The sequence below is a fragment of the Natrix helvetica genome (assembly GCF_964273705.1).
Source record: "Natrix helvetica genome assembly, chromosome: 4".
Taxonomy (NCBI): domain Eukaryota; kingdom Metazoa; phylum Chordata; class Lepidosauria; order Squamata; family Natricidae; genus Natrix; species Natrix helvetica.
In genome coordinates, this window is record NC_138550.1 from 15535644 (window position 1) to 15551386 (window position 15743).

The 15743-nt window shown below is 42.3% G+C and overlaps 1 protein-coding gene across 6 annotated transcripts in view; it reads left to right on the forward strand.

The window, feature by feature from the left end:
- Positions 1–111: 111 nt before the first annotated feature.
- The window catches only part of YAP1 (Yes1 associated transcriptional regulator), a 101307-nt gene continuing 85675 nt past the window's right edge, over positions 112–15743 (forward strand). For 2 of the 6 annotated variants that reach the window (XM_081950010.1, XM_081950012.1), the window contains exons 1-2: positions 112–1391; positions 11962–12197. In XM_081950010.1, coding sequence (XP_081806136.1) covers positions 1086–1391; positions 11962–12197 — 542 coding nt within the window. In that variant the 5' untranslated portion in view covers positions 112–1085. The remainder of the gene's footprint in view (positions 1392–11961; positions 12198–15743) is intronic. The other 4 variants (XM_081950013.1, XM_081950015.1, XM_081950011.1 and 1 more) reach the window with 4 other exon arrangements.

Sequence of the window (15743 nt, forward strand, 5' to 3'; positions counted from 1 at the left end):
CTTCTGCCAAACGAGTCCTGCGCGGTGATTTTTGCCTGGGCGGCAGGCATCGCTAATTTCAGGTTTACAATCAAGAGTTTTGCACTGGTCAGGACTTGCATCCAGCCCGTTGGACTACAACTCCCAGCACTGCCCTTGTGCGGTTGTGAGAATTCCAAGCGCAGAAATCTGGACAACAGCGGGGGATGTTGTGGGTGGTGGCACAGTGTGTGCATTTGTGTGTGTGTGTGGGGGGATCGGTGACAAAGAAAAAGTGCTTCTCTTTCCCCCTTCTAAGCCTAATGGGTCGGGGTCTACTTGCTATTTCCCCTTTTCTTCCAGTGTGGGGGAGGAAGAGAAAATAGTCCCAACTGTCCCTCCTCCTCCTCCCCCCTTTGGGAGGGTTGGAAAACTTTTTGGAAAAGGGGGGGGGGAGAGGGAGGGAAGAGAGCCAGAACTATAAACCCCATGTTTCCTGTCCACATCGGCGACGGTGAATCCTGCACGGGCGGCTCCACAGGAATTTAGAAAACAAGTTAATCTGGAAGCGTCGAAGAAGCAGCCGTACCAGTTAGGAAGAGAAGGAAGTGGGAGGGGGAAAACAAACAAACAAACAAAAACCACTACAGGCTGGACGGGCGTGGAAAAGAAGCTCGGGGTTGAGGGGAACCCTCCGTGACCAAAGTTCGGCGCCGTTCAATTTCAGCGCGGCCGGGCGCGGGGAAAAAAGAAAAGAAGAGGTGGCGTCCGCGTCGGGCTCCCTAAACCCGACTGTGTTGGAATTAAAAGCTGCTTGTCGGGAGTCGGGGCGGGCGGGCGCGCGCTGGGCGGAGCAGGCTCGGGCGGGCGTCTTTCCGAACTTTTGTTTGGAAGGGGTTGGTGCGCGAAAGCGGCGGATTTTTATGCCCCTGGCTCCGCGTTCGGCGGTGCGAGAGCGCGGGAGGTCCCAAGTGCCCTCCTCCCGCGTGTCGGGCCCCCGGAGCCCCCCTCCCGAGGGAGACGGGCGAGGGAGCGAACGACCCCGGCGCCTGGGCATGCGGGGCGGCCAGCCCGGCGCTGTTGCTTAAGCCGAGCGAGCGAGCGCCGGAGGGCGAGACAAGACGGCCATGGACGTCGGCGGGCAGCCCCAGCAGGCGCCGTCGGCGGCGCAGCCCCAGCCGTCGCAGGCGCAGCCTACGGGGCAACCTTCGCCGCCGGCGCCTCAGCCCGGCGGGGGAGCCGTATCGGGGCCTCCCCCGGCCGGCCATCAAGTCGTCCACGTCCGGGGCGATTCGGAGACGGACTTGGAGGCCCTCTTCAACGCCGTCATGAACCCCAAGGGCGCCAACGTGCCCCACACGCTCCCGATGCGGCTCCGCAAACTGCCGGACTCCTTCTTCAAGCCTCCGGAGCCCAAGGCCCACTCCCGCCAGGTGAGGGGGAGAAGCGGGTGGGAGGGCGGGGTGGGGGTCTCCGGGAACTCTCTCTCACACATACACATACACACACTTACCACACGCAGATACACACACACACACACACACCTCCCCCCCCTCCCCGCCAATAGAGGCTTTGGAAAACTTTCCCGGGGAAAGGCGAGAGAGGGAGCGCGTCTGCCTTTCACTCCCCCCCCTCCTCCTCCTCCTCCTACCACCGCCTTCTCCAGATTGTGCAGGCTGGGAATTGTAGTCCGGAGACATCTTGGAGAAGAGGCCGAGCCTCTGGAGCGAAGGGGCTTTTAAGACGGAGGAGGTCGCAAGAAGCAGCCAAGGCTCTTCTTCCCCCACAAGCGCCGCCGCCGGAGTTTGCCTGGCGGTGGGAGGAAGATGGGGATCGGGGAGAGAGGCCAGGCTTTTTTTGGAGGCTGTCCCGACTCGCGCCGTGGCAGTGCTCGAGGGGATTTTGAGCCCGGCACCCTCTTCTTTTACCACCGGGAGGAGAGAGGGTGGAAAACGGGAGGAAGGGGGCGCTGAGAGGATGTCCTTTTCAGCTGCTGGAGTGGGGGAAAAGCGGGATCTAAACCTGTTTTTAGCTACAGGAGAGAAAAAAGTGGGATCTAAATCTGTTTTTAGCTACAGGAGTAAAAAGCGGGATTTAAATCTGTTTTGAGCTTCAGGACAAAAAAAGTGAGATCTAAATCTGTTTTCAGTGCAGGAGAAAAAAGCAGCATCTAAATCTAAGCCAGCAAAGGAACATTTCTGTAGCAAATATGACAGATGAATGAAGCAGCCCTTTCCAGTCTGAATGGGACAACTCCTGGAACAATATTGTTACAACACTCCAGCCAACAAGGTCTTTGTGTTGACTGGTGCACTCTTGCCCTGCTGGCTGTGCCTGATGGGGATTGTATTCCAACACAGCTCGAGAGGTTGAGATTGAGGAAAGCTGGAGAAATTCTTAAATACAGTTTTTTTTTGGAGGTTCATTTTATTCAGACGTTTGCAGTTACTGGGATACTAATGAGGTAAATCTGGGATTAGGGCATCAGACTTTATTTTTATTCATTGATTATGATGCTGGTTACTATCATCCCAGACTGGGATGGCAGCTTTTTGTGTGGAGGGCTATTTTATCTCACAAATCTTTTAGGGACCAGATGATGGACATAAAACAGTGGGTGGGAATAGTGATAAGTATGGATAGGCCCACTCATTATTTTCCTGAAATTCTGTTTTCTCCCCCCCCTCCTTTTAGTCTGAAGCTCTGTTTTTTTCCAAGCAGCAGGCTGCAAGGGGATACTTATATCAAGGGTCTGAATTGATCTTTTGCAGATGGGTTTTAAAAGTAGGTCAAGGATTTTGTGAAATCAGCCTGAAGGCTGCAGGTTTTTCATCCCAGACTAGTGTGTATTCGATATTTGCAAAGTTGCATTGGTTTAAAAAAATAACTAGGACTCCTCACCCAATCTAAATATAAATAGAGAGAGAAACCCCCCAAAAATACACGGTTAGAGGAATACAATACTGTACGTCATGCCAGAAGGAGGTCCAAATATGGATTAACCACCTCATCCAAGTTCTGACAGACTTTTGGTGGGAGGGAACAATTTCTCCCCTTACAGTATTTTAGTTTCCCCCCCTCCCCATTTTTAAATGTTTTGCATGTTATTGAAAACAAAAATACAATTTATATATGTAAACTCCCAGAGTGGCATACATATCTCTGCCTATGTGGAGGTTTTTTTTGTGAGTGTAGACTTAGATTTATGTAGGTCTTAAACAGAATTGAAGTGTTATCACTGTGGCCCTTCTTCTATCCCTAACCCATAATGGCATCATGACCAGATCAGCTCATGAGCCTGCTATCTTAATATACAAATTGGATGCTAGTGGGGAATTTTAAGTACCTGGGTACTAAACCCATCGTAATTTTCTATTCCTTCAGAGATGAGATTCAAATTGGCTACTTAGCTGATGACCTCTCAGAAATCATTGTGATCTTAATTCTCATTCAGTAAAAAATAGTGTGATTCTGCTTGCCTCCTTTCTTGCAGTCCTGTGGCTGAAATGAGCCATCACATGCCATATCATATTGTACCCTGTGCATTATATGAGTAAAATGTGCATATGGTAGTTGGTATTGCTAATGATGTAGTGGCTAAATAAATATGCCTTTGTAGCAAAGTGAAGTTTGGATGTATATATGATTTATGCCAATATAACTGGATGCAAAAATAGGTAAAACTGGTTTTTCTTGGAAGAAAACTCTTATCAAGTCAGAGGGCATGGCCTCTATGCAGTTTGATACTGCATCTTTATAATTATGAAATAATAAATTATATTAATATTTATCACGTGATATTATTTTATAATAATATATTATAATAATTTAAATCTGTATAGATTTCCTTTACAGTAATTGCACTGAGTTGGAGATTTCCCTTTAAAAGGAAAAAAGAGTAGAAAGCACTTTCTGTTTTCTATTTCTTTACACCCCAGAGTATTCTTTTGTTTCCCAATTTCACAGAGAGGACAATTGTTTTATGTCATCAAATGTTAAAATCATTATTCAGCATATTTTAAAGTAGTGGAAGTGATGGCTGTTGTTTCCATCTTATCCTGACTTTAGCTCTGTGAAGTTGATTAGGATGTGCAGGAACAAGTGGATTCATGAATGGAAATGGAAAAATTTCACTCTTTTCTTGAACGTGTCTCTCTGGGAAGCAGACTCTTCCTTCATTTGCATCTTCTCTGTGGTACTTGTAAATAAGTTTTGTAGGGTGCCATTTTGGCAGTCCTAATATTTGAAGTTGGAAGAAACCAGTCCCAGAAATATGAGTTTTAAAAAAGCTTTTCTTGCTGTGATGAAATTCTGACCATCATCAGAGATTACATTTCTTATCCAAATTTTCCTCATCAAAGGATAAAAGAGATACTGCTCTTTCTTCATCTTAGGAGGAATAATTATTGCATTGGGAGGGGGGTTATGCCCTTTTCATGTCTTAAAGTTAAGATTCACCAAATCTTGCCTTGATTCCACGTACAGATTTATCCAATTCATGTTATCTATATTTCTTTCAGAACTCATCTTTAGGAAAAGCTACTTCTTTCCTTGCCTGTTCTTTATATTTTGGTTGTTGCTTCAGTTGTCTTCATTTACATATTTGTTATAAAAAAGTGTCTTTTTGCTCTTGCTTCATTTTTCCTCCTGAAAAGTGCCTTGAATTAACTTGCTCATGCCCCTTCTTTCATAGTTTGTTTTCCTTAGCTCTCTCTGTGTGTGGGCTAATAGGAGTGGTTGTAATAGTAACCATAATATATTTTACACCCTTTGCGGACTCTATTCTGATGGTGGGGAGTATACTTTGGCCCTTCCGTCTTTCTCAGCTGCTTGTGATAATCCCTGTTCTCTTTCTATCTTTGAGGAAGCTAATGACAGGGTGGGAGGTGGAGAAGAACTAAACATGTTGAATTAAGTGATGTGTTTACCAAACATTCATCTTGTTTCAAATTTGTTAAACCTGGAACACTACTTTGAAATAGAGGACATCTATGGCAAGCTCCCATTCTTGCCCCAGCTCCAGACCAACTATTAATTTTAAAGCATGAAAATGCAAGCAGATAAATAGGTACCACTTTGGTGGTGAGGTAACAGCGTTCTGTGTTTCACCACACGCTCTGCACTACGGCATGATGTCATGCTAGCCATATGACTATGGAAACATCTTCAGAGATTGGCTGGCTCCCTCAGCTAAGAAACGAGATAAGCACTGCCCCCTAGAGTCAGACACAGCTGGATAGAGGACATTGTTACCTTTTTTTTAAAAAAATGCTATTCTAATTTTCAAATTTGCTGCAATGGCAGTCTTCACTATCTTATAACAAGGTTCTTGGTGTCTCTTAATAAAGAGATACTTAAAATCTATAAAGTTAGATTTGGAATGATATTGAAGACACAAGAACTTTGATAGCATCATTCATCTCAGTTGAGTTGTTGAAGTTACAGCGGGTTGGGTGGGCAAGAGCCCCCCCCCCAACTCCAGGTGATTTATTTATATCCCTCCTTTATTATTATTACAAATTACTCAAGATGTTGAACATATATAACACACTTTTGTTCTGTTTTGTTTTCCACCACAGCAACCCTGTGAGGTGAGTTGGGTCAAGAGAAAATGACTGGCCCAAGATCACCCAGCTGGTTTCATGACTAAGGTGGGACTAGAACTCACAGTGTCCTATTTTCTAGCCTGACCAAGGGTCCCCAACCTCTAGGCTTCAGCTCACTACCTGGCCACATCCTATTCGTAACTGGGCTGCATGAATAGAGGTGCACAGGTGTGCGCAGCTTAATTCATGAGAATGTTAGGCTGCTGCGCAGGTGTTGAACTGTGTACACATGCGTGTGCATGCCAGCCTGATGTTCGCGTGAGTCAAGCTGTGTGTGTGCGTGCCAATCAACACTCAGGCAGCCCAGTTCCCCTCTCCCCCCATCCCCTTTGCCAAGTCGCAAAGGCTGGGGACCGCTGCCCTACACCAAGCTGGCTGTCCAAATTTATTTATGTAGAGCTTCCTCCAGACTATCCTTTTGCCTGATACTGGAACGCCACAATGAAAAAGGCAAACGATAAACTAAGATGCTTGATATGAAAGTAGATTTTCTTTATTTTCCTGTGGTCATCAAGTCATGAGTTCATGCTTGAGTTTATATGGATATAATATAGGCAAAATTGAGGGGGGGGGAGAATCAGGTTTATTTGAAAAGCTTTTACATTCCATTTATCTTTTAAAATGCATATTTAAGTTACATTCTGTAAAATCATTTAATTATTAGCTATATAGCAAAAAGGAGTGAGTGCTCTTCAGTAATTCTGTCAAATATTTCTGTGACTAGTTATGTCTTTTTAAGAGTCTTGATGGCACAAGTATTTTAAAAAGAAAGATTTTATTTGTTTAGTTATTAGATTTATTGGCCTCCCCTCCCATTTCAAAGTGACACTGGGTGGCTTACAGCCTTAAGATGCTCAAATCATACTTCAAAAAAAAAATCTTTAGCTTAAGTGTTAATTCACTTGTCAGTTACAAAATGGAAAAAAACCTAGACTGTTAAGTCATGGAATTGTAAGTGGAGACTCTTGCTTTATCACCTTTGAACTTTAGCCTAATAAAAGCCTGACACATGCTTTCCATGTAGGCTGCCTTCCTCAGTATCTGCTGTGACAACTATGAAAAAGAAGTTATTCCTTATATAGAAGCAAAAATACTTCCAACAAAAGTATTCTGCTTTTCCCCCAAATAATTCACATTTGAAATGTGAGGGCCGTTCAGTTTGCCGAGAATATAAGAAGGGAAGAAAATTGTTTGGTTTGGGTGAGAAATTGCTTGAAATTAAAAAAAAGTGAACAGATTAAAATTGTCGCCTGAATGGTTATTAATTTTGTATATATTACTGAATGGATAATTTAATTATGTGTTACACACCGTAACACTTTAAGAAATGTGTGTGTGTAAAGTATTCTGTTGCACAGGGGTGGCAACATTTTCAAGTGGCAAGCGCACTATTGCACAATTTCATTTAAATACAGTATTCAAAATTGAGCACTCTGCTATGAAGGCAGAGCCAAATCCTATATAAGAGGAAAAAAATTCATGTTACAATTTAAAAAGTCAAATCCTTGAGCACCATCTAGTGGTTTTATAAATGCAGTAGTGCCTAGAGGTGCTGTATTGTTGACCCTTTTCCTAGGTGATCGAAGTGGGGAGGAACTTACAGTATTTACATACTAACACTGGTTGAAGGTTATCTCTGCTGAAATGTAGACTGGTTTCTGGATTAATTAAACCTGATAGAAGTCATAAAAGTTTGGTTTGATTACAGCAGGAATCTCTACATCTCTGCAGTCAAGCTTTCTAATCTGTACACACATCAATTGTAAAGACGTTCAGTGGTGCAGCTAGTCCTGGACTTAACAACCATTCGTTTAGCCACTGGTTTGAAGTTACAACGGCATTGAAAAAAGTGACTTATGACCATTTTTCACACTTGCAACCATTGCAGCTTCCCCATGATCACAAGATCAAAATTTGAATGCTTGGCAACTGGCCTCTGTTTATGATGGTTGCAGTGCCCCCGGGTCATGTGATCATCTTTTGCGATCTTCTGACAAGCAAAGTCAATGGGAAAACCAGACTCATTTAGCAACTGTGTTAGTAACTTAACAACTGCAATGATTCACTTATCAACTATGGCAAAAAAAATGGGGCAAACCTCACTTAATGTCTTGCTTAGCAATGGAAATTTTGGGCTCAATTGTGAGTGTAAATCGAGGATTACCTGACTTTAGGCTTATATCCAAATTCAATTCCCCCTTAAAGCTTGTTTGTTTTTGAAATTATCTTTGAGAACTCCTTGGTTGGTCAATTCACTTTTGAAGAGGTTTCTACAAAGTCAACTATGTTTTGAATAAATAGATGTACTGTATTTATAAATTGGAATAATACCAAGAAGAGATAATTTCTTGTCTGTAAAGTCAGTCAATAATGGATTAGTAGCAGTGAATGTGTTGCTTAGCATTTAAGATTTCCTCAATCCATCATACAATAGCAAGTTATTTCCATGGTGGAGGTATATTTCCGTGCAATTACGATATAAATACTGACCCAGACAAGCTAGTAAACATGTGTTCTACTTGTATGATTTAACATGACTTGCTGTGAGCAGCTGTCATCCTTAACAATTCCAGTGCATTTTTTCCTGTAAGTATGGATATTGTTAATGCGGTTTAAGATGCAGTTTCATCTTTATCTTACTGCCTAAGTATAAAAACAAATATGTTATAATACATTTGTCTAATATGTATTATTCCAAAGTTTTAGACTGTAGTTAATACTTTTCTCAGACAATTCTCTTGCTGTTAAATGATGATGGGATTTTTAATCTAATAAAACATAAATGGAATGACAGAAACTTTAGCTAGACTTATGATGTGATAACTCTTTTGGAAGAAAAAAAAGAGATAAAGTAAGCTAATTTTTCCGTAACTCTTCTTCTTCTTTGGAACAAATATACATATATTTAAAAAAACCCAGACAAATCTCTTTTTAATTTTGTATTCAGTCCCAGAATTCCTTAGGTAAAGATAAGGGTTCCCCTCGCACATATGTGCTAATCGTTCTTGACTCTAGGGGGCAGTGTTCATCTCCATTTCAAAGCCAAAGAGCCAGCCTGTCCGAAGACATCTCCGTGGTCATGTGGCCGGCATGACTAAACGCCGAAGGCGCACGGAACGCTGTTACCTTCCCACCAAAGTGGTCCCTATTTTTTATACTTGCATTTTTTACGTGCTTTCGAATTGCTAGGTTGGCAGAAGCTGGGACAAGTAACGGGAACTCATTCTGTTTATGCGGCGCTAGGGATTTGAACCGCCGAACTGCCGACCTTTCTGATCGACAAGCTCAGCGTCTTAGCCACTGAGCCACCGGGTCCCTTTGAATTCCTTAGGTCAGTGGTGGGCAACCCGCGGCTCGGGAGCCACATGCGGCTCTTTACACCCTTTAATGCGGCTCTTCTATGTGCCGGGTGCCCGCTCCCCTCCCTCCTCTCGGGCTTCGGAGGGAAGCTTCTGCAAAAGCCCGGGTGAGCGACAACCAATTTTGGTCCTATGACTGCAGAATGCTGCAAAATACCATAAATGCAGGCCAGTTGTTGAGTGTTTCAAATGTGATTGGAACACTCAACAAGGTGACCACAGTGTGTGTGTGTGTGTGTGTGTGTGTGTGTGTGAGTGAGAAAGACAGACAGAGAGAGGAACAGAGAGAGGGAGTGAGGCAGGGAATCAGAGAGAGACTGACAGACACACACAAACACACACACACACACACACACACAGAGAGGGGGAGGGAGGGAGAGAAAGATAGACAGACAGAGAGACACACACAGAGTGAGTGATTAAGTGAATGAGTGAGAGACAGACACACCCACATACACAGAGTGACAGAGAGGAAGGGAGGAGAGAGAGACAGAGGGAGACACACACACACACACACACACACACACAGAGTGAGTGAGAGACAGACAGACACTCACACACACAGAGTGACAGAGATGGGGGAGGGAGGGAGAGAGAGACAAAGAGCCAGAGAGAGAGAGAGAAAGAAAAAGAAAAAAAGAAAGAAAGTGGGAGAGAGAGATGAAATTAAAAACAACAACATACAAACCTGACTTACTCAAACTATCCAAGGAAATGCAAGGCCAATGTTCACATTAGTGGTTGTGACTTTGTCAGTCAATGTCAGGATGTAATTTTCTCTACATTGTAAGGCAAATTTTACGGAATTTAACGTTATCGATAAATAATATCGTTCTAAAGTTTTTGTTTTATTAGTTGTGTTATTTGCATCCTCCCGACCTATGTGGATACTTGCATGCAGAATATTCTCAATAAAAACTTATTGAAACTAAAAACAGTGTACCATCCTATGTATTTTCGGTTTTAAAAATGTGGCTCTCAAAGTAAATTTCAATCGTGGTTTTGGCGAGATTTGGCTCAGTTGAAAAAAAAGGTTGCCCACCACTGCCTTAGGTCATTATTAATTTTAATAGTTACCGGGTTGTTGTTTTTTTCATTTTAAGGAAAAATTCAGTCCTGTTGCTGACAGTAAGAATAGTGTACAGTTTACGAATGTGGCTTAGTATCATTTGAGCTAATATATATGAACATAATATTTACGTTAATTTGATGGTTTGAGTGTGTTTGCTTCCTTCTCTTTGGCTGAAGAGTTCTCGATCCTGCGAAAGCCCCCTCCCTCCCTCCTCCCCCTTGTCTGGAGAAAGTTGACTCTGTTCTCACCAATTTCCTCTGCAGCCCTCCAAAATCAGCTTAGGGGGACTGGGAGTCTCTCCAGAACAGTATGGAATGTGGCACAGAGAAAAGGGTAATTGATGAAAATTGCTTCCCTATCTCTTCTGCTAGCTGAGTTCTCCATTGATTCAAAGAGTTGTCTGCAAACAGAAGGATTCCTTCTGTTCCTGGAAGGGATTTTTGGTTATAGTTCACAGCTGTGACTTAATCCCCCCCCCTCCCGAGATTTAAGGGAGGTGAGGGTCCTTCCAAGACCTTTTGTGCAGATGCGAAAAAGGTTTTCCTAAACAGTCTTCAGGACATCTGTTGAAAAGTGGCAGAGGAACGGAGGTGCTTCATTAGATATTTTTTAAAGCTATTTGTTTTATTTCTGTTAGGTTAGAGGCATTTTTTTTTTCTCCAGGAGAGTATCTGATATGCAGATGGCTACTGTGAAGAATCTTAAAGAATTTCTTTAACACATTTTCTATGTCATAAGTTTTCATAAACCGTAGAAAATGGCACACTATCCTAGACAAAATAAAAATAAAAATATGTAATATTCCTCTGTTGGACTTTTATCATATGTTGATAAAAGCCTATGCCCTAATATAAATTTATTCATCATCGTAACTAACGTTCTGTTGTTTTTCCTGCTCCTCTTCCTGTCTCTTTCTTTAACGGTGTACAGGAGAAAAGCTTTTGTGATGTGAAAAAGTTGTGCGGATTATTTTTCAAATAGTTTTTTTTTTAAAGGCAACTTTTGTCCATTTTAATTCAAAATGCATAGTAAAAGGAGGAAAGTCTGAAGAACAGAATGATTTGCCCTGCCCTGCTTTAAATCATGCTTTGCTTTCTTTTCCTCCCCCTTTTAAATCTTTTGTCATCTGGAATACATTTTAGGAAAAACCAGACATGTATTACTGTTTGCAATGTGGACCTCGTTTGTCCTATTCTGTAATACTATTTAAATAGCTTTCACAGCTGTCTCTGAAGTCCTTGATAAAGATGTGGGACAAAGAAGGGAAAGCAGTGGGAAAGGAAAGAAAAAAAAAGAGATTGACTCAGGTATTCTGAGTAAAAAATGAGTGCTTCAACATTCTAAAAAGCAGTTATAACTATGTGGGTCCATGGGGGAAAAACCCAAAATCTAAAGCTGCATGATCCCTTTATTAAGAGCAATCAGATTTTATTTCTGTTCTCTTCTTGTGCCTGACAGAATGCAGAAATAAAGAAACATTAGTGTTTTTTATCCACAAGTCCGGGGAATAATTTGGCTTGTCTGTAAAATGAATGAAACCGTTTCTTAACCTTTGGAAGGAATTTACACCCTCAAAAATATACAGAATAAATTTTCAGAATCAATTTTTCTAGTCTATGCGAAGCATCCTCCCAGGTTCCATAAGAAACAACCAAATCAACACAAAACACATAAAAGTTCTATATAACTCAATAGTGGTGTTTTTGTAAAACATTATACAATTATTATACAATTATTTCCATTCTGCTCTATTGGTTACTTTGTCTTGCACATATTTCAAGATGAGTGTGCAGTGCTGGGATGAGTATTCATTGGTCTTTAAAATATTAAGTCTAGACATTCATTGGTCTTTAAGTATAAGTCTAGTTGCAAAATATTTCAATTTAGAGACGAGTGGTTCTTTAGCATGCTGTTAATGTATTGGGTATCTATAGATTAAAGAACTCTTTAACTCTACGTTTAACAGGCCAGCACGGATGCAGGAACGGCAGGAGCCCTTACTCCTCAACATGTTCGCGCTCACTCTTCTCCAGCTCTGTTGGGAACAGTTTCTCCAGGTGCACTTACTCCATCTGGTGTAGTTCCTGGAGGCGCACCCTCTCAGCATCTCCGTCAATCATCTTTTGAAATCCCCGATGATGTGCCCCTACCACCAGGTTGGGAGATGGCAAAGACACCTTCTGGCCAGAGATATTTTCTGAAGTAAGTAAAAGTATGAAAGATGGGGAGAGAAAAACGATGGTGCTGGCAGTTTTTTGGAATAGCATTCGATTTAATTCTTATCTTTTGCTAAATCTGTTCATCCAAGACGTAGAAAATTACACTACCTGAAAAATTTGGGCTGAAGTAACATGCTTAAATGAGTTATATTTAAAAGCCTAGCTCAGGGTGTCAAACTCAAGGCCCGGGGGCCAGATCCAGCCCATGGGGGGGGGGCGGGCTTAGATCTGGCTCATGGGGCTGCCCTGGAAACAGTGAAGGACTGGCGCCTCTGCCAGTGAAAATGGAGTTTGAGAAGGCCACAGGCAGCCCTTCCAAGCTCTGTTTTCACTGGCAGAGTGTTGCAGGAGCTCTGGAGCCTGTTTTCTCTGGCAGAGTGCTTGGGCCACCACAGGTGCCCCCACATGAGTGAGGTTGAGCTGTCCGCACCCACCCCAGCCCCCCAAGGTCAAAAACAACCCTGATGCGGTCCTCAATTAATTCAAGTTTGACACCCCAGGCCTAGATTTGTCATCTGGGTTCTTGAAGGAACCATCTTTCTGTTCAACTTTTGGTTTGCTTGTGTGGTCCCTGAGAGAAATGCCACCATTAATATAGTTTTATTTATAGGCTTAAGTACGAATGAAAAGATTGAAACGCATCTTAGAAAGTATCAATTGGTTGTGGTGCGTATGTATGAAAATAGGAATCTATAGGTAAGAATCCATTTTCATTAGATTATACTTGCATGTTATCCTGATGGTGAATGGTGAATGAAAGAATCAGTAGTGAGTTTGGAACTTTCTGAGTGAATGTGATTCAGGAGAGAGAAAAATACTCTGCAAGATGACAGACTTACTCATTTATGAGCTAGACGAGCAGAATCTCATATGTATCTTGCAAAAACATCTTGGACTTTTTCAAGAGTGATTCCTGAGAAAATTGACAGATATCGCTGATGGATGAGCTCCAGAATTAGATATTTGTCACTTGAATTATGTGAGGCCAGAGAAATTACTGTGGCGTAAGCGGGGGTGAATATGTTCTTGGCAGAGGTGATGGTGCATCTTGATTGAATAGTAGTGTGCTCCTTCAAAAGACAGCCATTTCTTGACCTCTGTCTGGATATACCAGCCACTCTCCAAAATTAGCATATCTTATTAAGGTGATTGAGAAGGATCCTGGATGAGATGGATTTTCCTGTCTAGCCTTTCAAAGTTGGGCTTGGGATGGAAATGACATTGTCATATGGCAGAAGGTGGGAGAAGTGGTAGCTTTTTACTCCTTGTCTTAGTCAACCTCAGTGTCTTTCATCATTGTGTCCCCTTGCATTATCTGCAGAGGGTGGGGATTAGAGACATTGTTTTGGGTGAGAGCCTTGCCAGAGATTAGCAGGGTTGCACCTGGAGAATTATATTTTTGGTAGCAGCTTTTCATTTTAGGATAGTATGTTCTCTGGGATCGAGTCCCTTTCGGGAGAGGGGGCGGTATATAAACGCTAATAATAAATAAATAAATAAATAAATAAATACAGCTCTCCTCATAATTTTAAGCAGTGCGGAGTTTGGTGTGAAAGTGATTAAGATATCCCTTTCTGTTGGAAAAATTGGGCCATAATTTGCAGAAAATTCTGAATTGCTTCAATGATTTTTTTTTTTAAAAAAATTGTATATTCTAAGCTATCTAGTTAAGGGACGCGGTGGCTCAGTGACTAAGACCCTGAGCTTGTCGATCAGAACAGTCGGCAGTTCGGCGGTTCAAATCCCTAGCGCTGCATAATGGAGTGAGCTCCCGTTACTTGTCCCAGCTTCTGCCAACCTAGCAGCTCAAAAGCATGTAAAAATGCAAGTAGAAAAAATAGACCACCTTTGGTGGGAAGGTAACAGCGTTCCGTGCACCTTTGGCATTTGGTCATGTTGGCCACATGACCACGGAGATTTCTTCGGAAAGGGCTGGCTCTTCGGCTTTGAAACGGAGATGAGCACCGCCCCCTAGAGCCTGGAAGGACTAGCACGTATGTGCGAGGGGAACCTTTACCTTTACCTCATCTCTTTCACTTTTCAGTTCGGAGACAGTGACTGAGCCAGGATCTTCCATAGTGAGCTTCCTAGCTGACTGGAGACTTGAGACTTGTTCTCCCTACTCCTAATTCAATTCTAATCCAATGCATTCTTTGTAGGTTTGTATTGGTTTGGTTCCCTAGGCTCAACACTTCACTTAAAACAAAAACCTGGTCTCTTGTAAATACATTTAAAAGGGAAAAGTATTGCATTGTTATACTGAACAGCTTTTTGAGAACATTTTAAACTGTTTGGATCAACTGCTAATATGGCTAGTTACAAATCAACTCTTCAGCCTGAACTGCAAACAATTTTGGGCTGTAAGAAAGTTTAGTGGAAATAAACAATACAGACCTGTTCAATTTATTGTACTTGGTGATAGTTCACACAGTTGAACAGGACATGCTTTACTTCCAGAAGAATCAGGGCATTCGCACTTTTAGTTAATAAGATTAGGTAATAGGTAATGGAAAATAGCTTTACTTAAATCCTAGGTAAAGAATAAAGGAGCAGATAAAGATGCTTTATAATACACCAGCCATTATATAGTTAAATAACGGGTCGAACCCAAACAATACGGCAACCATTAAAAACCCATGGTTCTAAACCTGCGTTGTCATTGTATCATCATGTGGTGTATTGGGACTTTTCCCCCCTTCGCTAAAGCCGGCAGGAGCGGGGCCAGCACATGACGCATCTGGCCCGCAGGCTGCGAATTTGACACCTGTGGATATGAAGACAGCTTAGGCAAAATTGGGAACTAAATTGCTGTGTGAATTATAAACAATTGTGAACAAAATAAAAAGACATTCTGAAAGTCTTTTCTTGACAATTTGAGGTGGAGACTTCTACCTTTGGGAGCAGCTCAGCCTTAGGAGTTTGTCATATCTATTACCTATGCTTTATCCATGTTTCTCGGATACAGTTATGTTGGCGGATTCCTGGAATCTTATCACAAAAAGTTTAAAATTTCTGAATTATCTAGACTACACACTGTTTTGTTGAAAAATATATTCTTGGGAAGATCCAGGGAGGGAACGGAATACCAATCATAATATAAGTAGTAATATCGTATTGTTCAATGCTTACAAACATATATGACTCCTAATCCAAAAGCTACCGTCTTTATCAGACTATAAGACGCACTTCCCCTGACCCCCTAAAAGTGGGTGGAAATGTCTCTGTGTCTTATAGACCGAATATGGGCCTGTTATTGACCTCCCGAACCCTCTGTGGATCCCCTTTTTGCCCTCCCTGGTGACAAAAGCACTCTGCAGACCAAAAATGGGATGCGCAGAGGGTTCGGGAGGCAAAAACGGAACATACAGGAGGATGGAAGGCTGAATCAACCTTGAGCCTGGTGGGATTTTAGCTACCAAATTGCAAGTAGCTGACAGTCAGCAGAAGTAGCCTAACTTAGGTATTGCACCCTAAGTTACTGCACCACCAAGGCACTATGCCCCCCAGTAAGAATTTTTCTTGTGGATCA